This window comes from Halichoerus grypus, chromosome 8 (genome assembly GCF_964656455.1).
Source record: "Halichoerus grypus chromosome 8, mHalGry1.hap1.1, whole genome shotgun sequence".
NCBI lineage: Eukaryota > Metazoa > Chordata > Mammalia > Carnivora > Phocidae > Halichoerus > Halichoerus grypus.
In genome coordinates, this window is record NC_135719.1 from 99,672,780 (window position 1) to 99,697,905 (window position 25,126).

Consider the following 25,126-nt stretch of genomic DNA (forward strand, 5'->3'; position numbering starts at 1 on the left):
GCACACAAGCAATCTAGAGGCACAAAGAAAGAGAAGTCTGGGATACCCTGTATGGCTCCCTAGGCCCTTCCTTTCCACATTGGACAAAAGTCATCTGACCCAGAATAGATGAGATCTCCTAGTGAGGTTTGTGGATCACCTTACATAATCAGAAGGGTTCAATTATGAAACATCTTTATTTTATACCCCAAAGAATTGTAGAACTTATGTGGCATTTTTCATGACCCTTTCCTCATAAATCCATAAATCCTAGATGCATTTCCATAAGCAATTATAAGCCAGGGACGGCCTATAAAGAACATTCCATAGATAAGGACTCTCCTCCTAACAAATATCACTCAAAGGACCAGTTGCCATGTATATAAGGAAATGAAAACAGGTCACCTGCCTTCTTTTCTTTCCCTCAGAAACATCACCCTGGTAATCAGGGGAGAAATGAATCATGGGCCTGATGCCTTAACTCTTTTCTCCCCAACATATATACTTATTCCTTACTTATTTCTGTCTTAGAGAGAGAAGTCCTGCATTATATTAATCAGGTGTTCTGCATGTTATTCTCCCAGTCATTCTTTTTCATTATGCCATCTGATATAGCTTTATTACTATTATTATCATTATTATTATTGTTATTTTGCCTTTTTTCACTTTTATATGATGTCTAATAAAGCTTTAATGTATTCCTATCAGCATCTTCTCCTTAACATATAAATATACTAATTCTCTCCCATTTAAGAACTATTCTTCAATAATTTATTACCCCAGAGATATCTAATATCCTCTCTTTCTTTACTACAACTAGAATTCTTGATACTTGCTTAGACCTAAATGCTGCCTACTGAATATCTCCATATGGGTGTACCATAAGCACCTAAAACTCAGAATATCTAAACCTAAAATTGTCATTTCTAATTTCTCTTCCCCAACATGTATTTCTGTGTCTACTTTCCCCTTTTAGTGAATGGAATACATGTATTCCCACATGTCCAAACTATGAAATCATGTGAAATGTTCCTTTCTCCACTGAGACTGACATCCAGTCAGTCAGTGACTGCCATTATTTGTGTGTCTCCATAATAAATCTCAAGTCCACTTCCCTTTCACCCCCAATAACAGTGTCTTGATTTAAGACTTTATCAGGTGAAAAAAAAAAAAAAAAAAAAAAGGGGGCGCCTGGGTGGCTCAGTTGGTTAAGCGACTGCCTTCGGCTCAGGTCATGATCCTGGAGTCCTGGGATCGAGTCCCACATCGGGCTCCCAGCTCAGCGGCGAGCCTGCTTCTCCCTCTGACCTTCTCCCCTCTCATGCTGTTTCTCTCTCTCTCACTCTCTAATACATAAATAAATAAAATCTTAAAAAAAAAAAAAGATTTTATCAGGTGGATTCAATAACAAAATCTAAATCAAGTCATATCCAGCCTACAGTTCTTCATATTTTCTAGTCATCAAAAGAAATCTCATCAAATTATTTTTTTTTTTAAGATTTTATTTATTTATTTGACAGAGAGAGATACAGTGAGAGAGGGAACACAAGCAGGGGGAGCGGGAGAGGGAGAAGCAGGCCTCCCGCCGAGCAGGGAGCCCGATGCGGGGCTCGATCCCAGGACCCTGGGATCATGACCTGAGCCGAAGGCAGACGCTTAATGACTGAGCCACCCAGGTGCCCCTCTCATCAAATTCTAAAATCAGGATACACTAAGTCTAACATATTTTTCTAACCTGCTAATTCAGAAACTTCATCAGTAAAGGAAATTAGCCAGTAATATGGTAATATGATTTATTCTATCATATCACTTGATTGTTACATACTACATGATTTCTTTTGGGTTTTTTTGTTTGGTTGGTTGGTTTTTTTGTTGTTGATTTGTTTTTGGTTTTTGGTTTTTTGACTCTATGCCAGTTCTTACCATAGCCATAAAGTCTTTCTAATCATCAATTCCCATGGTGACATTTTAAAACAAGCTTCAAGGGGTAAAAAAATCAAGATTTGTTTGAAACTTCAAATACATAATTTGAGTTGGCCCAACTTTACATGCAAATTGCAAATATCTCTCTAGCAAAGCCAAAAGTGACAATTTCTCATCACAGAAATCATGTTTTCAGAATTCTCTTAACAGTTCCTAAATACTTGGGAGATTGGTCAAACCCAGTTATGTTATTTTACTGAAACAGTAAAATATGTTCATTAAGGACAATGTGGTGTATAGAAAAATAAAAAGTAAAAAAAAGACAACCATAATCCCAAACTCAAAGATAACCATTATATCAGTCAAGATATAATAGGATATATATAGATGTATATTATATATATATATATAATAAAATACTTTTTATCATAAATATATGTAACTTTATATAGTGTGTGTGTGTATAATGAGACTGATTTTAAGGAATTGCCTTCCATAATTGTTGGGGTTTCCAAATCCAAAATTCATATAGTAGGTTGGCAGGCTGGAAACTCAGGTGAGCATTTTATTTCAGTCTTAAGACAGAATTTCCTTACAGGGGGAAACCTCTATTTTTGCTCATAAGCACTTCAACTGATTGGATGAGGCTCACCTACATTATCAAGGGTAATCTCCTTTACTTAAAGTCAACTTGTAGCTACTATCCATATCTGCAAAATATCATCACAGCAACAGTTAGATCTAAATATGTGATTAAATAACTGGGTATGATAGCCTAACCAAAGTAATAATATTATTAGCCATCACAGCCATATAACAATTCCTTTAGTCTTTTTTCTAGGCCAAAGTGGGAAAGCACATGTGAGTTCTATGACAAAACCTAAAAAAAGAAAGCATCTCAAAAGAAATTTCTTGTGTCAAATTAAAAGGTCATGCTAATAACGAAGAGTTTATATTAAATTTTTTTTAATTTTACCTATATACTATTGTAAAAGGAGACACCGACACCTTCACATTCTCAGAGATGTGTTTCATTCGCTAGTTGAATTGTGTGTAGTTGACTTCAAAAAGAACTCCCAATGATCTGGGAATTTTTTCTGGTTGATGGTCTTGTAAATATCTCTTACGACCTGAAGAGTAACTTCAAGTTCCCTTTTTCAAGACTCATTCTTGGAGTTCTGCCGAAGGAGATAAAAATTTCTACCCAACCTCCTCCCCACTCACATGACACTTTAAAATAATGGAACATATTTTGATTTATAATATCAACATATGCTCAAAGCAGAGCACTTTTCCTACTTCTCCATCTTATCCCCATTTTCTATTTTTTTTCTTATAGGACTGCACTTGTCAGGATGCACTGTGCCACCATAAGTATTCCTATCTTTCATAGCCAGTTATGTTCTCAAAATTGGTTTCATTGTCTCAGGTGCAAATAAAAAGATATTGATAGAGATGGAAAACAACATTCTGGCTATTTCAAAATTGTAGCACCTTTACAGGGGAAAGATATCTATCAGTCATACAAAAGGAGGTTTTGCGTAGGCCATCTGAGAGGTCTGGCTGGGGAGATATGAACTCAGATGATATAGATGGGATTTGAGCCACAAGATTAAGTGAGCTCACCAAGGAAGTAAATGTAGAGAGAGGAAAGAAAGAGAAAAGAAGAGATACAGGAACATAACCCTAAGGTTCTTCAGCATTAGGAGGCTCGGAGACAAGGGAAATCAGCAAAGAAGATTGAGAATAATTAGCCAATAAGGTAGGAGGAAACATCTCAGAAGCAAAGAGGATGATATAGCAAGGAAGAACGAATACCAAATGCAAATGTTCCTCTATGTTAAATTGTGTTATTGGACTAAATGAGGATAGGTGTTACCGATTGGATTTGTCAATGATTATTGAGCAGTTTCAGTGGAGCCATAGGAGTGAAAGCCTGTTTAGAACAGGTTCAAGAGAATGGGACAGAGTAATTGAATATGGTACTTACCATCAAGGAAATCCAGTAACTTAAAGAGACAGTATGAACAGGATATCTATTTGCTTATTTATTTAAGATGGGTGAAAATAAAAAGCATGTTTGAAAGATAATGAGAATGAATAGGAAGAGAAACTTTGATGAAATTTGATGAAACACTGATGGTGCAGGAGGAAAAGGAGAGATTTACCAAATCTGTATCATTGAGTAGGCAGGAAGGGATAGAATCTGGCACCTTGGTAAAGGGATTGGCCTTTGTTAGGACCAAGAAGAATTATTCATGGTAACAGTAAAGGAGATACAATCCACAGGGACAGAAGCTTGTCAGTGAGTAGATATAAAAGATGATGAGCACTAGCTTCAAGATAGTTCTCATGCAGAAGATGCTGGCTAAATTACGACCTGATAATAGGATCTCATAAGTTAGAGATTATTAATGGAGATCAAGAAAACGCCAAATAAGGAAAAAGAGACTTCCAGTCCTAGCAAGATTGCAAATATTCATTTCTCCCTGTTCTACCCTGCTAAGTACAACTCTAAACCCTGGGATGTCTGGCTGGCTCAGTCAGTTAAGGAACTGCCTTCAGTTAAGTGTTAAGGGTCCTGGGATCAAGTCCCGCATCAGGCTCCTTGCTCAGTGGGGAGCCTGCTTCTCCTTCTGCCTGCTGCTCCCCCTGCTTGTGCTCTCTCTGACAAATAAATAAAATATTAAAAAAAAACAAAAAAACTCTAAACCCTGGAAATAATTCAAGAGGCAAGAGGCAATGACAGGAGAAATCTGAAAGGTGGAAAAGTGGTAAGCAAAGTGGTTAGAGACCCCAGGACTAGAGGTCCAGCATATTGGTAGGACATTTTACAACCCTTCACCCAACCAAAGACCATGACACACTGTTACCCAATGGATAACGTAGCAACAGAAGGCAGTCCAGGTAGAATTCTTCCTCCCCTGGATCAGAAAGGAGCCCTGCCATCAAGATCAGGCAAACCCAGCAGGTACTTGAAGGGAAATTGATCAGAAGCTCTACTAATAATGTGGAGCCAGGGAAATTCTCTCCTTCTAGCCAGATCTGAGATTCTCCCACAACATTTCTCCACCTAGAGACACTAGTGGCACCAGAAAGAGGAAATCCCATCACAATAATGTCTAGCCTGGAAGCCCGTTTGTCCCCATGGGCCGAGATGCTCCATTCTCCAGAAGGAGACACGGTGTGGCAGGGGCACCAGCAAGGAAGATTCTGCCACACAACTGCCTGTCAGGGAAACTTCCTATTCTTGGTGAGAATGAAACTCCCCCTCCTCTACCCCAGAGGCACCAGGCAGCCTGGCCAAGGAAACCTCCTTTTGCTCCCTCAGGTAGCTTCAGCAGGAACCAGTGGAAGTTCCAGGATAAAAAGCAGACCAAAATAGCACCATAAAGTCTTTGAAAATTAAATTTTCATTGAAACCACAGCCCATAAAAGTAGGCCAGGATCTGTATGCTAAACCAAAGCAGGACAACTGCCTTTTATTTAAATAAAAACTTTAAATATGACCCAGGGGCATCTGGGTAGCTCAGTCAGTTAAATGTCTGACTTGATTTTGGCTCAGGTCATGATCTCAGGGTCATGAGATCAAGCCCCATATCGGGCTCCATGCTCAGCCAGGAGTCTGCTTGAGATTCTCTCTTTCCCTCTCCCTCTGCCCCTCCCCCTGCTCACATGTGCTCACTCTCTCTCAAAATAAACAAATAAATATTTAAATAAATAAGTAAATATGACCCAGACTACCCAGGAGTGGGACTAAATGACTAAAACACAATGAACAAATAAGAGGCAGTTATAGCATAATAATCATTGCCAGGTATGGTAAAAACTTAAATACAAAAAATGAATGTCACAAGAAAGAAAGTATGCAAGTAATAATGATGAAAGCAGGAACCAGCATTTGTTGCTGGTTCTGTACTAAGTACCAATCAAAGAACTTAATATGGATTAACTATTTTGTTACAACAATCCTATTGGTTAAGTATTATGCTTATTTTTCTTATTTTTCAGATAAGTAAATGAGGCATGGAGCAGTTAATTAACCTGAACTTGCTAAACAGCTCATAAATAATGGAGTCAGGATTTGCTAAATGGCAGTCATGATTTTAACCTTCACTTTCTACCACTACCCTGTATTTGATGAGGGTGGTATAAAGTAGGCTATAGTGGATGTAAAGGGTCATGACTATCATTTTAAGGAATATAGGGTCTAGTCTGTAAGCAAATGACTGCATGAGCAAATATGTATTATAAAAAATAACTCTGGCATAATAGGAAAGATTATTTAGAAGAAGAAAGACTAAAATAAGAAAAGCACAAAATGGCCACCATAAACAAAGCAAAGGATATTTAGGGTCTAAACCTGACAAGTAACAATGTTACTGATGAGAGGCTCTTACCAAGAATAAAATGAGTCTTTTCCAAGAAGACAATAATTCTAAACATTTATGCAACTAATACCAAAGCTTCAAGATACATGAAGCAAAAACTGATAGAACTTCAGGGAGAAACTCTCAATAATCTAGAGAACAGGTGAATAGAAAATCAGTAATGATATAGAAGAAGTAAACGACACTATCACCAATTGTTGATTCTAAAACTGACATTTATAGAACCCTCCAACCAAAAACAATAGAATATTTTAGAACACAGAACACTTACCAAGATAGGCCATATGCTAGGCCATGAAACAAGTCTCAATAAATTGAAAAAATCAAACTAAGTATATTTTATGATAAAAACACAATTAAATTAAAATATCAATAGCAGAAATAAATCTGGAAAATCCCCAAATATTTAGAAATCAAATAACACACTCTCTAGTAACTCATATGTCAAATAATAAATCTGAAATGAAATTATAAAATATTTGAACTGAATGACAGTGAAAGCACAAGGTATTGGAATTTATGGGATGCAGCTAAAACATTGCTGAGAGAAATGCAGAGTACTAAAAGATCACATTAGAAAAGAAATAAAGACTAAATCAGTGACATCAGATTCCATCTAAAAAAAATAGAAAAACAGTACATAAGGAAGTAGAAGCAGAAAGATACAAATAATAAAGATGAGAGAAGTCAATGAATTAAAAAAAATAGGGACATAAATGAAACCAAAGGTTGATTCTTTGAAAAGATCAATTCAAACTGATGTACCTCAATCCAGACTGATTTTGTGAAAAAAGAGAGAGAGATACAGAAAGAGACAGAGAAAGAAAACAGTTACCAATATATATTGATATATAAGGTATATATATATATACATATATATATATATATATACAGATCCTGTGGACATAAAAAAGATAAAAAGATAAAAAGATATGTTATAACAGATACCACAAATAGCCCTACATTTATTCAAGAAATAGAATTTTTTAGTTAACTTTTCTGTGGAAATTTTCCTAAGCAAAAGTCCCACTCAGGGTCCAGACCAAGATGGCGGGACATAGGATGTTCCTGTATTTCCCTCCTTCCACAGATGCACAGATACAGCTACATATAAAGCAATTCCCTCTGAGAGAAATTCAGAAACTAGTCGAATGACTTCTACACACCAGGCAAATTAGAAAATAATTGAAATGGATAAGAAAGTCTGAAACATATTCTTTCTATAAATCCTACCCCAAGGCACAGCACCATATAATCAGGAAGGAACTCTCTAACTTCCAGGTTCTTCGTCAGAAGTAAAAGGCTTGAACCATACATTTAGTGCCCCAACTTTTAAGCCTGTCACCCAGGACTTGGGCTGTAAATCATCTATTTCTGAAAGCCAACAAGGTTTGCACTCATAAGTCACAGAGGACCATAACAAATAAAAAAGCAGCTGTTAGTCATATAATCACCTTAATAGAGGCAGACAAAATCAACATTCTTTCATGATAAAACTATAAGCAAATTGGATAGAAAAGGAACTTACCTCCGTCATAATAAAGGCCACATATGACAAGCCTACAGCTAATATCATACTCAAAGGTAAAAAGCTGAAAGCTTTCGCTCTAAGATCAGGAGCAGGACAGGGATGTCCCTTTTTGCCACTTTTATTCAACATAGGACTGGAAGTCCTAGCCAGAGCAATTAGGTATGCAAAAGATATGAAAGTCATCCAAATTAGAATGGAAGATGTAAAATTGTCTCTATTTACAATGCCATATTTTAAAAGAAAACCCTACAGATTTTACCAAAAACTGTTAGAATAAATGAATTCAGTAAAGTTGCAGGATACAAAGTGAACATACAAAAATCAGTTGAGTTTCTATACACTATAAATGAACTACTGGAAAGAGCAATTAAGAAAACAATCCTATTTATAATATCATCAAAAACAATAAAATACTTAGGAATAAGTTAACCAAGGAGATGAAAGATCTGTACACTGAATAAGACATTGATGAAAGAAATTAAAGACACAAATAAATAGAAAGATATTCCACATTCATGCATTGGAAAAAATAAATATTGTTAAAATGTCCATACTACCCCAAGTCACCTATAGATTCAATGCAATCCCTATCAAAATTCTAATGGCATTTTCACAGAAACAGAAAAAAAAATCTAAACTTTTGTGGAACCACAAAAAAACCCTAATAGTCAAAGAAATCTTGACAAAGAAGAAAAAAGGTGGAGGCTTCCCACTTCCTGATTTCATACTATACAACAAAGCTTTAATAATAAAAATATTATGTTATTGGCATTAAAACAGATGGATAGATCAATGGACTAGAGAGCCCAGATTAACCCATGCATATAATGATCAATTAATTTTCAACGAATGTACCAAGAATATGCAATGGGGAGGGGAAGGCACCTGAGTGGCTCAGATGGAAGAGCATGCGACTCTTGATCTCGGGTTGTGAGTTTGAGCCCCACATTGAGTACAGGGATTACTTAAATAAATAAAAAACTAAAATATGCAATGGGAAAGTCTATTCAATAAATGGTATTCAATAAATTGGATATTCACATGCGAAAAAGTGAAACTGGATCCTTATCTTATATCATACATAAAAATTAACTCAAAATAGATTAAAGACTTGAATGGAAGACCTGAAACCATAAAACTCCTAGAAGAAAACATACAGGGTAAGCTCTTTGACATTGATCTTGGCAATGATTTATTTTTTAGATGCCAAAAGCAAAGACAACAAAATCAAAAATAAATAAGTGGGACTACATCAAATTAAAAAGCATTGGTACAGCAAAAGAAAATCATCAACAAAATGAAAGGGCAACCTATGGAATGGCAGAAAATATTTGCAAAGCACCTATGCAATAAAGAATTAATATCCAAAGTATGCAAGGAATTCATACAATTGCAAAACACACACACGAAAAACCAATAACCCCATTAAAAGAGACAAAGGAGGGGGGAGGAGCAAGATGGCAGAGGAGTAGGAGACCTAAATTTCATCTGGTCCCAGGAATTCACCTAGATAGCCATCAAACCATTCTGAACACCTACGAACTCAACAGGAGATCGAAGAAAAGAATAGTAGCAACTCTCTGAACAGAAAAGCGACCACTTTCTGGAAGGTAGGACGTGTGGAGAAGTGAATCCGAGGCAATATTCGGGAAGACAGACCGCGGGGGAGGGGCCTCTGTCAGCCACTACCGGCAACTGACAGAGCCGCGGAGTATAATATCGGAACTTTTAGAAGTCTGCTCCGCTGAGGGACGTCGCTCCAGTGACTAAGCGGGGGGTGGAACCCTCGCGGGACAGTGTGGTCTCAGGACCCTCGGGGTCACAGAAGGACCAGGGGTGCCTGAGTGCGGCAGAGCTCCCAGGTATCAGAGCGGGGGAGCCGGCTGCAGAGAGGGAGCCAAGGAGCAGGCTCTCAGCTTGGGGTTGCCATAAACTGTGATCCGTGGCACAGTTGGGCCACTGCTCTCCCAGCAGGGACCCAACAAGTGGCAGATCTGGGAAGACTCACCTTCCTCCCCCCCAGGGAGTAAAGGGAAGCTCACCACAGGAATCTGCTGGGTTGGGAGACTCCAAATGGGGTCGTGGGCCAGAGATAGATATGCTCAATCACAGGCTGGGTGAGCACGGAGTGCGGCCAGAGACCAGGGAGACAGGAGTGATTGACTGTTTTTCTCTGGGGGCTCACTGAGGAGTGGGGTCCCAAGCTCTCGGCTCCTCCAAGGCAGAGATTGGGAGGCCGCCATTTTCACTCTCATCCTCCAAAGCTGTACCAAAAGCTTGCAGGGAACAAAGGCTCCTGAGAGCAAACCCAAGCAGATTACTTAGCCCGGACAGGTAAGGGCAGGGCAATTCCACCTCCGGCAAAGACATTTGGGAACCACGGCAACAGGCCCCTCCCCCAGAAGATGAGCAAGAACAGCCTGCCAAAAACTAAGTTTACCGATCAATGAGAATGGCAGAACTCCAGCACTAGGGGAATACAGCACATAGAATTCATGGCTTTTTTCCCCTGATTCATTAGTCTTTCAAAGTTAATTTTTTTTACTTTACTTTTTTTTCTTTTTCTATTTTTTTTTATTTTTCTTTTTCCCTTTTTCAACCAACATCTTATCAATCCCTTTTTTAAAAATCTTTTTTATTTTTCATTTTTAGAGTCATATTCTATCCCTTCATTGTAGTTAACCTTATTTTTGGTGTATATATAATTTGTTCTCTCTTTAAAATTTTGGGATAGTTTCTTCTAACCGACCAAAATATACCCTAAGTTTCTAGGGTATGGCTTTGTTCTAATCTCCTGCCTGATCACATTCTCTCCCTTTTTTTTTTTTTTTAATTTCTCTTCTTTTTTTTTCAACCAACTTCTTATCAATTCCTTTTATAAAATCTTTTATACTTTTCATCTTTACAGTCATATTCCATCCCTTCATTTGTATTTACCCTTATTTTTGTACACATATAAGTTTTTCTTTATTAAAATTTGGGGAGGCACTTTCTTCTAACAGACCAAAATATGCCCAAAATCTAGTGTGTGGCAATGATCTATTCACCAGCCTGACCATATTTGATCCTATTCTTTTTTTCTTTTCTTTTTTCTTTCTTTCCCTTTCTTTTCCCCCAGCTTCAGGTCTCTTCTGATTTGTTTAGTGTATATTTTTCTGGGGTCATTGTTACCCTGTTAGCATTTTGTTCTCTCATTCATCTGCTCTCCTCTGAACAAAATGACAAGATGGAAAAACTCACCTCAAAAAAAAAAAAAGAACAAGAGGCAGTACTGACTGCCAGGGACCTAATCAATACGGACATTAGTAAGATGTCAGAATTAGAATTCAGAATGAAGATTATAAAGATACTAGCTGGGCTTGAAAAAAGCATGGAAGATACTAGAGAAACCCTTTCTGGAGAAATAAAAGAACTAAAATCTAACCAAGTCGAAATCAAAAAGGCTATTAATGAGGTGCAATCAAAAAAGGAGGCTCTAACTGCTAGGATAAATGAGGCAGAAAAGGGAATCAGTGATATAGAAGACCAAAGGATGGAAAATGAAGAAGCTGAGAAAAAGAAAGATAAACAACTACTGGATCACGAGGGCAGAATTCGAGAGATAAGTGATACCATAAGATGAAACAATATTAGAATAATTGGGATCCCAGAAGAAGAAAGAGAGAGAGGGGCAGAAGGTATATGGGAGCAAATTATAGCAGAGAACTTCCCTAATTTGGGGAAGGAAGCAGGCATCAAAATCCAGGAGGAACAGAGAACCCCCCTCAAAATCAATAAAAATAGGTCAACACCCGAACATCTAATAGTAAAACTTATGAGTCTCAGAGACAAAGAGAAAATCCTGAAAGCAGCTTGGGAGAAGAGGTCTGTAACCTACAATGGTAGAAACATTACATTTGCAACAGACCTATCCACACAGACCTGGCAGGCAAGAAAGGACTGGCATGATATATATTGAGCACTAAACCACAAAAATATGCAGCCAAGAATACTATATCTAGCTAGGCTGTCATTGAAAATAGAAGGAGAGATAAAAAGCTTCCAGGACAAACAAAAACTAAAAGAATTTGCAAACACAAAACCAGCCCTACAAGAAATATTGAAAGGGGTCCTCTAAGCAAAGAGAGAGCCTAAAAGTAACATAGACCAGAAAGGAACACAGACAATATACAGTAACAGTCACCTTACAGGCAATACAATGGCACTAATTTCATATCTTTCAATAGTTACCCTGAATGTAAATGGGCTAAATGCCCCAATCAAAAGACACAGGCTATCAGACTGGATAAAAAACAAGACCCATCGATATGCTATCTGCAAGAGACTCATTTTAGATGCATAGACACCTCCAGATTGAAAGTGAGGGGGTGGAAAACCATTTACCATGCTAATGGACACCAAAAGAAAGCTGGGGTGGCAATCCTTATACCAGACAAATTAGATTTTAAACCAAAGACTATAATAAGAGATGAGGAAGGACACTATATCATACTTAAAGGGTCTATCCAACAAGAAGATCTAACAATTGTAAATATCTATGCCCCTAACATGGGAGCAGCCAATTATATAAGGCAATTAATAACAAAAGCAAAGAAATACATCGACAACAATACAATAATAGTAGGTGACTTTACCACCCCCCTCACTGAAATAGACAGATCATCTAAGCAAAATCAGCAAGGAAATAAAGACTTTAAATGACACACTGGACCAAATGGACTTCACAGACATATTCAGAACATTCCATCCCAAAGCAACAGAATACACATTTTTCTCTAGTGCCTATGGAACATTCTCCAGAACAGATCACATCCTAGGTCACAAATCAGGTCTCAACTGGTGCCAAAAGATTGGGATCATTCCCTGCCTATTTCAGACCACAATGCTTTGAAACTAGAACTTAATCACAAGAGGAAAGTTGGAAAGAACTCAAATACATGGAGGCTAAAGAGCATCCTACTAAAGAATGAATGAGTCAACCAGGGAATTAAAGAAGAATTAAAAAAATTCATGGAAACCAATGAAAATGAAAACACAACTGTTCAAAATCTTTGGGATGCAGCAAAGGCAGTCCTAAGAGGAAAGTATATAGCAATACAAGCCTTTCTCAAGAAACAAGAAAGGTCTCAAGTACACAACCTAACCCTACACCTAAAGGAGCTGGAGAAAGAACAGCAAATAAAGCCTAAACCCAGCAGGAGAAGAGAAATAATACAGATCAGAGCAGAGATCAATGAAATAGAAACCAAAAGAACAGTAGAACAGATCAACGAAACTAGGAGCTGGTTCTTTGAAAGAATTAACAAGATTGATAAACCCCTGGCCAGACTTATCAAAAACAAAAGAGAAATGACCCAAATCAACAAAATCATGAATGAAAGAGGAGAGATCACAACCAATACCAAAGAAATACAAACTATAAGAACATATTATGAGCAACTCTATGCCAGCAAATTAGATAACCTGGAAGAAACGGATGCATTCCTAGAGATGTATCAACTACCAAAACTGAACCAGGAAGAAATAGGAAACCTGAACAGACCTATAACCACTAAGGAAATTGAAGCAGTCATCAAAAATCTCCCAAAAAACAAAAGCCCAGGGCGAGATGGCTTCCCAGGGGAATTCTACCAAACATTTCAAGAAGAATTAATACCTATTCTTCTGAAACTGTTCCAAAAAATAGAAATGGAAGGAAAACTTCCAAACTCCTTTTATTAGGCCACCATTACCTTGATCCCCAAATCAGACAAAGACCCCATCAAAAAGGAGAATTAGAGACCAATATCCCTGATGAACACGGATGCCAAAATTCTCATCAAAATACTAGCCAATAGGATCCAACAGTACATTAAAAAGATTATTCACCACGACCAAGTGGGATTTATTCCTGGCCTGCAAGGTGGGTTCAACATCCGCAAATCAATCAATGTGATACAACACATTAATAAAAGAAAGAACAAGAACCATATGATCCTCTCAATAGATGCAGAAAAAGCATTTGACAAAGTACAGCATCCTTTCTTGATTACAACTTTTCAGAGTGTAGGGATAGAGGGTACATACCTCAATATCATAAAAGCCATCTATGAAAAACCCACAGCAAGTATCATTCTCAATGGGGAAAAACTGAGAGCTTTCCCCCTAAGGTCAGGAACATGCCAGGGATTTCCACTATCACCACTGCTGTTCAACATAGTACTAGAAGTCCTAGCCACAGCAATCAGACAACAAAAAGAAATCAAAGGCATCCGAATCAGCAAAAAAGAAGTCAAATTCTCACTCTTTACAGATGATATGATACTTTATGTGGAAAACCCAAAAGAGTCCACTCCAAAACTGCTAGAACTCATACAGGAATTCAGTAAAGTGGCAGGATATCAGAAATCAGTGGCATTTCTATACACCAACAACAAGACAGAAGAAAGAGAAATTAAGGAGTCAATCCCATTTACAACTGCACCCAAAACCAAAAGATACCTAGGAATAAATCTAACCAAAGAGGCAAAGAATCTGTACTCAGAAAACTATAAAATACTCATGAAAGAAATTGAGGAAGACACAAAGAAATGGAAAAACGTTCCATGCTCATGGATTGGAAGAACAAATATTGTGAAGATGTCAATGCTACATAGAGCAATCTACACATTTAATGCAATCCCCATCAAAATACCATCCACTTTTTTCAAAGAAATGGAACAAATAATCCTAAAATTTGTATGGAACCAGAAAAGACCCCGAATAGCCAGAAGAATGTTGAAAAAGAAAATCAAAGCTGGTGGCATCATAATTCCGGACTTCCAGCTCTATTACAAAGCTGTCATCATCAAGACAGTATGGTACTGGCACAGAAACAGACATATAGATCAATGGAACAGAATAGAGAGTACAGAAATGAAACCTCAACTCTGTGGTCAACTAATCAACAAAGCAGGGAAGAACGTCCAATGGAAAAAAGACAGTCTCTTCAACAAATGGTGTTGGGAAAATTGGACAGCCATATGCAGAAGAATGAAACTGGACCATTTCCTTACACCACACACAAAAATAGACTCAAAATGGATGAAAGACCTAAATGTGAGACAGGAGTCCATCAAAATCCTAAAGGAGAACACAGGCAACAACTCTTCGACCTCAGCTGCAGCAACTTCTTCCTAGAAACATCGCCAAAGGCAAGGGAAGCAAGGGCAAAAATGAACTATTGGGACTTCATCAAGATAAAAAGCTTTTGCACAGCAAAGGAAACAGTGAACAAAACCAAAAGACAACCGACAGAATGGGAGAAGATATTTGCAAATGACATATCAGATAAAGGGCTAATATCCAAAATCTATAAAGAACTTATTCAACTCAACACCCAAAGAACAAATAATCCAATCAAGAAATGGGCAGAAGACATGTACAGACATTTTTCCATTTATACAATGGAATATTATGCAGCCATCAAAAAAAATGAAATCTTGCCATTTGAAATGATGTGGCTGGAACTAGAGGGTATTATGCTAAGCAAAATAAGTCAATCAGAGAAAGACATGTATCATGATCTCATCGATATGAGGAATTCTTAATCTCAGGAAACAAAAAGGGTTGCTGGAGTGGTGGGGGGTGGGAGGGATGGGGTGGCTGGGTGATAGACATTGGGCAGGGTATGTGCTATGGTTAGCGCTGTGAATTGTGTAAGACTGTTGAATCACAGACCTGTACCTCTGAAACAAATAATACATTATATGTTAAAAAAAAAAAAGAGAGAGAGAGAGAGAGAAGATAGTAGGAAGGGAAAAATGAAGGGGGCGAAATTGGAGCGGGAGACGAACCATGAGAGACTATGGACCCTGAGAAACAAACTGGGGGTTCTAAAGGGGAGGGGGTGGGGGCATGGGTTAGCCTGATGATGGGTACTAAAGAGGGCACATATTGAATGGAGCACTGAGTGTTATACGCAAACAATGAATCATGGAACACTACATCAAAACTAATAATGTAATGTATGGTGATTAACATAACATAATAAAATAAAATTTATAAATAAATAAATAAATAAATAAATAAAATAGACAAAGGACCTGAATAAACACTTTTCCAAAGAAGACATAAAAATGGCCAACAGGTACATGAAAAGGTACATGAAAAGGTGCTCAACTTCACTAATTATCAAGGAAGTATAACTCAAAACCAAAATGAGGTATCACTTCACAATTCAGTTGTTCAGATGTCTATTATCAAAAAGATAAGCAATAACAAATGCTGGAGAGGATGTGGAGAAAAGGAAAACTTGGTCACTATCAGTAGGATTATAAATTGGTACAGCCATTATAAAAAGACTATGGAGGTTCCTTGAGAAATTAAAAATAGAACTACCACATGATTCAGCAATCCCTCTTCTTTGTATACATCCAGAGGAAATGAAATTATTACCTTGAAGAGGTGTGTACTCCTATGTTTATTGCAGCATTATTCACAATAGCTAAAGTATGGAAAGAACCTAAGTGTCTATCAAAGGATGAATGAATAAACAAGATGTGGTATATATACACAATGTAATATTATTCAGATATAAAAGGAAATCCTGCCATTTGTGACAACATAGATGGACTTGAGAGCATTATGCTAAGTGAAATAAGTTAGACAAAGAAAGACAAATATTGTAAGGTATCATGTAAATATTGTATGATATTATTTGTACATGGAATCTACAAACTCAGGACAGTAGAATGGTGGTTGCTAGGGGCAGGTAATGGAGGAAATGGGAAATTTTGGTTAAAGGGTACAACCTCCAGTTTTAAGATAAATAAGTTCTGGGAAACTAATGTACAGAATGCTGAGTATCATTTAAAAATACTGTTATATACTTAAAAGTTGCTAAGAAAGATCTTAAGTTGTCTCACTAACAAAAATAAATTGTAATCATGTGAGGAGATGGATATCTTAACTAAACTTATTGTGATAATTAGTTTACAATATTACATTTATCATATCATCACATTGCCCACCTAAAACTTACACTATGTTATTAGTTAATTATATCTCAATATAGCTGGAGAGATAGAAAATTAAAAAAGCAAATACAAAAAAAATTTTTTTCAAAGAAGAGGAACCACAATAGAAAATCTAAAATAGACCTGGGGAAGATGGCAGCAGAGTAGGAGGACCCTGGCTCACCTCATCCCATGAACACAACTAAATCACTATAAAATCATCCTAAATACCCCACAAATTTGACAGACTCTAGCAGAAGTCTAGCAGAACAAATCTGACAACTAAAGGTAAAGAAGAGACCACATCAAAGAAGATAGGAAGTGTGGAGACATGGTTTAGGGGAGAAACAGAACCTGGCTGCTGCAGATGGGAGGGAGCGGCAGTCATGGAGAAGGGCTAGAGAGAGGGGAGCACATAGGAGAATGAACAAGGAGAATGTTTCCCCATAGCCATTGGGTTAGAAAGTGAGAAGAGCTGAATTTTGTGAGCTCTTGCAAGTGAGGGGCATAAAGCCTGAAGTTTTAAATCTCAGTAGGCTGGGAGAGTTCAGAGGCATTGGGGCTGCTCTTGGAAAGAAGGTGGGCAAACAACCTGAGGAAATAGAGCATGGAAACAGCAATCTGAAGAGTGCCTGGGGGCACAGTGAGGAGTTTATTTGTTCTTCTTGGAGTATGTCCCTAAGAGGCAGTGTTCATGGACAAAATTCTCCAGGAACAAAGGAGCTAGCTGGTGCCATTTCCCTCCCACACCCCTCAGCATAAGTACAGGGCCACCTGTGGAAACTAGTACAGTGTGGACAATGGCTGCCTAACTTGCTTACACTAAGCTCCCCAGTACTCCAGTGGAACTGCCTTTCTTAGTCACACTTCAGTCCCAGTATGGTGGGCCCCTCCCCCAGAAGACCAGGACAAACCCCTGCCCACACCATGTCTCCCAACCAGATAGTTTTGTAGGGCCTCAGTTCCAGTGGAGGTGGTGACAGCTCTTATTTCACAAGCAGACCAGAGTATACCTAGTTAAAACCTGCCATATTCAGGCCAGGGACCAAACACTGCCCACAGCAGGCAAGCAGAGCCTCTCCAGATGACTTCCCTGAGGGACAGAACAGCCAGAACACAACAATAGAGTGCATGCAGCACACACCAGATACACTCCCTGAAGCACCAGGTCCTGGGCACTACATGACCTCTCCTTCCTAAGGCCATTACTTTCAGAAGCAGGAGGTCTAACTTGCATTTCTAACACACAGAGCAGGCAGAGACTTAGACAAAATGAGAAAACAGAGGAAATTATCCCAAATGAAAAAAAAAAAAAGAAAAAGATAAGGCTATGGCCAGAGATCTAAGTGAAACATATATAAGTAACATGCCTGATGGGGGATTTAAAGCAATGATCATAAGGATACTCATTGGACTTAAGAATGGAAGAAATCAGTGAGACCCTTACTACAGAGATAAAAGAGTTTAAAAAAAGAATCAATCAGAGAGGAAAAGTACAATAAATGAGATTAGAAACATGCTTGATGCAATGAACAGCAGGTGGAAGAAGAAGAGGAATGAATTAATGACCTAGAAGACAAAACAATGGAAAACAATGAAGCTGAACAAAAGAAAGAAAGAATTATGCAAAACGAGAATAGACTTAGGGAACTCAGTGACTTTATCAAACATGTTATTATGTTTGTAATAACATTTGTATCATAGGAGTCCAAGGAGAGAGAGAAAAGGGGGCAGAAAATTTATTTGAAGATATATTAGCTGAAAATTTCCCTAATCTGGGGAAGGAAACAGATATCCAGATCCAGAAGATACAGAGAACTGCCAACAAAATCAATACAAGCAGATCCTCACCAAGACATATTATAATTAAACTGGCAAAATACAGTTATAAGGAAAAAAATCTTGAAAGCAGCAAGACGAAAGAAGACTGTTACTTATAAGGGAAAACCCATAAGACTCTCAGCAGATTTTTCAGCAGAAACTCTCTAAGTCAGAAGGGACTGGCATGATATATTCAAAGTCCTGAGTGGGAAAAATCTGCAGCCAAGAATACTCTATACAGCAAGGCTACCATTCAAGATAGAAGGAGAAATAAAGAGTTTCACAGACAAACAAAAATTAAAGGAGTTCATGACCACTAAACTACCCCTGCAAAAAATATAAAGGGGACTCTGTCAGTGGAAAAGAAAGACCAAAAGTGACGGTATGAAGGTAGGAAACACAAAAGCAGTAAAAATGAATATTTCTATAAAAAATTAGTTAAGGAACTCACAAAATAAAAGGATGTAAAATATTACAAAAACTACCTAAAACTTGGGGAGGACAACAGTAAGGAATGGATTCAAACATAAACAACTATCAACTTAATATGGACTGTTATATACAGAAGATATTGTATACAAACCTAATGGTAACTACAAATCAAAGTCACTAATAACTATGCAAAGAATAAAGAGAAAGAAATACAAATATATCACTAAAGAAAACCAGCAAACCATGAAAGAGACAAAGTTAAAGGATCAGAAAAAATCTCCATAGACAACCACAAAAACAAGAATAAAATGGCAACAAATACATACCTGAATAAATAAATACTTTGAATGTAAATGGACTAAACACTCCAAACAAAACACATAGTGTGTCAGAGTGGATAAAAAAATACCCATCTATATGCTGCCTACAAGAGACTCATTTTAGACCTAAAGACACGTGCATATTGAAAGTGAGGGCATGGAGAAACATTTATCATGCAAATGGAACTCAAAAGAAAGCCAGAGGAGCAATACTTATATCAGACAAACTAGACCTTAAAACAAAGACTGTAATAAGAGACAAAGAGCACTATATCATAATAAAGAGGATAATCCAACAAGAAAATGTAACAATTGTAAATATTTATGCATCAAACATGGGAGCACCCAAATGCATAAAACAATTAATAATAAACATGAAGGAACAATCTATAATAATACAAAAATAGGAGACTTTAACATCCTGTTTACATCGATGAACAGATCATCTAAACAGGAAATCAACAAAGAAACAATGTTTTTGAATGGACACTCTGGACCACACGGACTTAACATATATTCAGAGCATTCCATCCTAAAATAGCAAAATATACATTTTTTTCAAGTGCACATGGAACACTCTCCAGAATAGATCACATATTAGGCTACAAAACAACCCTCAACAAATTCAAGAAGATTGAAGTCATACCATGTACCTTTTTCTGACAACAATGCTGTGAAACTAGAAGTCAACCACAAGAAAAATCTGAAAAGACCACAAATATATGAAGGTTGAATAACATACTACTAAACAATGAATGGGTCAACTAGGAAATTAAAAGATGTAAAAAAAAAAAAAATACATAGAAACAAATGAAAATGAAAACACAATGGCCTACAACCTTAGGGATACAGGAAAAGTGGTCCTAAGAGGGAAGTATATAGCAATACAGGCCTATCTCAAGAAGCAAGAAAAGTCTCAAATAAACAACCTAACCTCATATTTAAAGGAGCTAGAAAAAACAACAACAACAACAACAACAAAACCTAAAACCAGCAGAAGGAAGGAAATAATAAATAGAGCAGAAACAAATGACACAGAAACTAAAACAAAACAAAACAACAATAGAACATATCAATGAAACTAGGAGCTGGTTCTTTGAAAAAATCGGTAAAACTGATAAGCCTCCAGCCAGACTTAGCAAAAAGAAAAGAGAAAGGACTCAAATAAATAAAATCACAAATGAGAGAGGAGAAATAACACCACTACAGACATATAAACAATTATTAAGAGAATATTATGAAAAACTATATGCCAACAAATTGGACAACTTACAAGAAATGAAAAAAATCCTAGAAACAAATAAATTACCAAAACTGAAACAAGAATAGAAAATTTGAACAGACTGATAAACAGCAAAGAAATTGAATCAGTAATCAAAAAACTTCCAACAAAAAAAAAAGCCCAGGACCAGATGGCTTCACAGGCAAATTCTACTAAACATTTAAAGAAGAGTGAATACCTATTCTTCTCAAACTATTCCAAAAAATAGCAAAGGAAAGAAAACTTTCAAATTCATCCTATGAGGCCAGCATTAACCTAAAACTAAAACCAGATAAAGACACCACCAAAAAAGAGAACTACAGGCTAGTATCTCTGATGAACATAAATACAAAATCCTCAGCAAAATACTAGCAAACCAAATCCAATAATACATTTAAAAAATCATTCACCATGATCAAGTGGGACTTATTCCTGGGTTGCCAGGGTGGTTCAATACTCGCATATCAGTCGATGTGATATGTCCCCATAAATAAAAGAAAGGATAAGAACCATGTGATCACTTTAATAGATGAAAAAGAAGCATTTGACATAGTACAACATAAATTCATGATAAAAACTCTCAACGAAGTAGGTTTAGAAGGAATATACCTCGACATAGCAAAGACCATATGTGAAAAACTCACAGCTAACATCAATCTCAAATGGGGGGAAACTGACAGCTTTTCCTCTACAGTCAGGAATAAGACAGAGATGTCCAATCTCACCACTTTTATTCAACAAAGGACTGGAAGTTCTGGCTACAGCAATCAGACAACAACAACAACAACAACAACAACAACATAAATAAATAAATAAATAAATAAATAAATAAATAAATAATAAATAAATAAAATGGCATCCAAATTGGCAAAAAAAGAAGTAAAACTTTCACTATTTGCAGATGACATGATATAATATATAGAAAACTCAAAAGATTCCATCAAAAAACTACTAGTATTGATAAATGAGTTCAGCAAAATCACAGAATACAAAATGAACATACAGATATCTGTTGCATTTCTATACACCAGTAATGAAGCAGCAGAAAGAGAGATTAAGAAAACAATCCCATTTACAATTGCACCAAAAAACAACAAGAAACCTAGGAATAAACCTAACCAAAGAGGTGAAAGACCTGTACTCTGAAAACTATAAAACACTGATGAAAGAAATTGAAGGTGACATAAAGAAATGGAAAGATACTCCATGCTCATGGATTAGAAGAACACATATTATTAAAATGTCTATACTACCAAAAGCGATCTACACATTTTATGCAATATCTATCAAAATACCAACAGCATTTTTCACAGAGCTAGAATGATCCTAAATTTTGTATGGAACCACATAAAACCCAAATAGCCAAAGCAATCTTGAAAAAGAAAAACAAAGCTGGAGGCATCACAATTCCAGACTTCAATTTATATTACAAAGCAGTAGTAATCAAAACAATATGGTACTTGGCATAAAAATGGACACAGATCAATAGAACAGAATAGAAAACCCAGAAATGAGCTCACAATTATGTGGTCAATTAATCTTTGACAAAGCAGGAAAAAATATCCAATGGGAAAAAGACTGTCTCTTCAAAAAATGATGTCAAGAAAACTGGACAGCAACAGGCAAAAGAATAAAACTGAACCACTTTCTTTCACCATACACAAAAATAAATTCAAATGGATTAAAAACCTAAATGTGAGACAGGAAACCACAAAAGTCCTTGAAGAAAGTACAGGCAGTAATTTTTCTGACATCAGCCATAGCTACATTTTTTTGATAGGTGTCCCAAGGCAAGGGAAGCAAAAGCAAAACTAAGCTATTGGAACAACATCAAAATAAATAACTTCTGCAAAGCAAAGGAAACAAGCAACAAAACTAAAAGGCAACCTAGGAAATGTGAGAAGATATTTGCAAATGACATATTCAAAGAGGATTAGTATCCAAAAAATATGTAAAGAACTTATAAAACTCAACACCCAAAAAATGAATAATCCAATTAAAAATGGGCAGAACACATGAAGAGACATTTCCCCAAAGAAGACATACAGATGGCCAACAGACACATGAAAAGATGCTCAACATCACTTATCAGGGAATTGCAAATCAAAACTACAAGATATCACCTCACACCTGTCAGAATGGCTAAAATCAACAAGAAACAACAGGTGTTGTGAAGATGTAAAGAAAGGGGAACTCTCATGCACTGTTGGTGGGAATGCAAACTGGTGCAGCCACTCTGGAAAACAGTATGGAGGTTCCTCAAAAAGTTAACAATAGAACTATCTTATGATCCAGCAATCACATTACTAGGTATTTACCCAAAGAATATAAAAGTACTAATTCAAGAGGATACACGTACCCCGATTGTTATAGCAGCCTTCTTTACAATAGCCAAATTATGGAAACAGCCCAAGTGTCCATCAACTGATAAATGGATAAAGAAGCTGTTATATATATATATATACACACACACACACACACACAATGGAATATATATATATATATATATATATATATATATATATATATACACACACACAATGGAATATTAGCCAGAAAAAAGAATGAAACTTGCCATTTGCAATGACATAGATGGAGCTAGAGAGTATAATGCTAAATGAGATAAGTCAGTAAGAAAAAGACAAATACCACATGATTTCATTCATATCTGCAATTTAAGGAACAAAACAATCAAACAAAGGGGGGATAAAAGAGAGAGAGAAACCAAGAAACAGACTCTTAACTATAGAGAACAAACTGATGGTTACTAGAGGGAAGGGGAGAGAGGTGTTGGGGATCAAGGAGGGTACTTGTCGTGGTGAGCACCAGGTGTTGTATGGAAGTGTTAAATTATATTATATACCTGAAACTAATATTACACTCTATGTTAACTAACTGGAATTTAAATAAAAACCTTAAAAAATCTAAAATAGAAAAAGAAAACTTCAAATTTAAAAAAAGGCATTTAACTGGATTTTAAGTATCCCAGAAAACAAAATAATTTAAAGGATTTGGAAATATCAAAAAAGCAATCCTCATTCAAGAAGTCTAGGATAATGTTTCCCAACCTCAAATCTGGCACATATTAAAAAAATATTGTACTCACAAAAATTTTTTATAAAGTTCCAGAAGAAAAATCACTTAAAAATGTCACATGCTCTTATTGTACACACTGTACAGAGGTAATGAAGAATGTGAGAAACATCTAACAATTATAGGGCATCAAAGTTTAACAAGGTCTGGAATCATCAATCTAGAGTTTTTACTAAACAGGGAAATACACTAACGAAATTAAATTTTTAAGAGAATAATCTCATTATTTCAGCATATAGTAACTAAACTATAGTATAGCTAAAGAAAATATTTTCCCAAAAGTGGCCATAACCATAGAAACCAAGATGTCATTTATTAACAGACATCTTATATTAATCCATAATTACTCTTTAAAAATATCAATAGCTTATCCAGTAGTCCCCCATTACCCACAAAGGATACCTTCGGAGATCCCCAGTGAATGCCTGAAATTGTGGATAGTACCAAGTCTTATGTATACTGTTTTTTCGTATTCATACATACCTACAATAAAGTTTAATTTATAAATTAGGCACAGTAAGTGATTAACAACAATAACTAATAATACAATAGAACAATTATAACAATATTCTGTAATAAAAGTTATATGAATATAATCTCTTTCTATTTCAAATATCTTATTGTACTGTACTCACCTTTCTCCTTGTGATGATATGAGAGGATAAAATGCCTACATAATGAGATGAAGTGAAGTGAATGGTGTAGGCATTGTGACGTAGCGTTAGGCTACTACTGACCTTCAAGGAAAGATACATCAGAAGGAAAACATGCTTCTGGACCACAGCTGATTGCAGGTAAGTGAAACTATGGAAAGCAAAACTGCAGGTAAGGGGAGACTACTGTACTACAACTAGTCATTCAACTTTATGCAAGTTTCTCTTTATCACAAGTTCAGAGTACAAAAAATGAGCCAAGCTTCCAAAGGATTCATCACATTCTAAGTTGAAATGAAATTAAAACTAAGTAGAAATATGCCCTCAAGGCCATCTAAGTGTACTTTTCTTTATGTTTACACACCTTTTAAAATACTTTATCCAGGCTATCTTCATTAAAAAGAAGGTTTTTACAAAGGAATTAAGTTTCCCTATCCAGATATGGAAATGTAAAACATGCAAGAAGATAGGGATGAAAACAGGAAAGAAACGCTGGCCTCAGAAGGAATCAAATATAAAGAGAATTAGAGATATTATGTATTATAATAAGGAGAAAAAAAACACATACCTTTAGCTATACGACTAGAACTCAAGGAATTTAGATGAGAGAACTGCAGCAAAAAAACTGCCTTTTCCACTACAAGCTACATGTAGTGAAAAGTAAATATAGCTATAGAGTGTATTTTACCATTTTCAACAGGGTTTATTATAGAAAGGATATTTTAAGTAATTATTTCAATCAACAAC

General features: G+C 36.4%; 1 protein-coding gene across 1 annotated transcript in view; it reads right to left on the reverse strand.

Moving 5' to 3' along the window:
- FSCB (fibrous sheath CABYR binding protein) overlaps nucleotides 1–25,126 on the reverse strand; it is a 39,717-nt gene that overhangs the window by 11,875 nt on the left and 2,716 nt on the right. Inside the window, exon 3 of the mRNA XM_078078765.1 lies at nucleotides 24,362–24,463. Within this exon, the coding sequence (XP_077934891.1) occupies nucleotides 24,362–24,463 (102 nt within the window). The remainder of the gene's footprint in view (nucleotides 1–24,361; nucleotides 24,464–25,126) is intronic.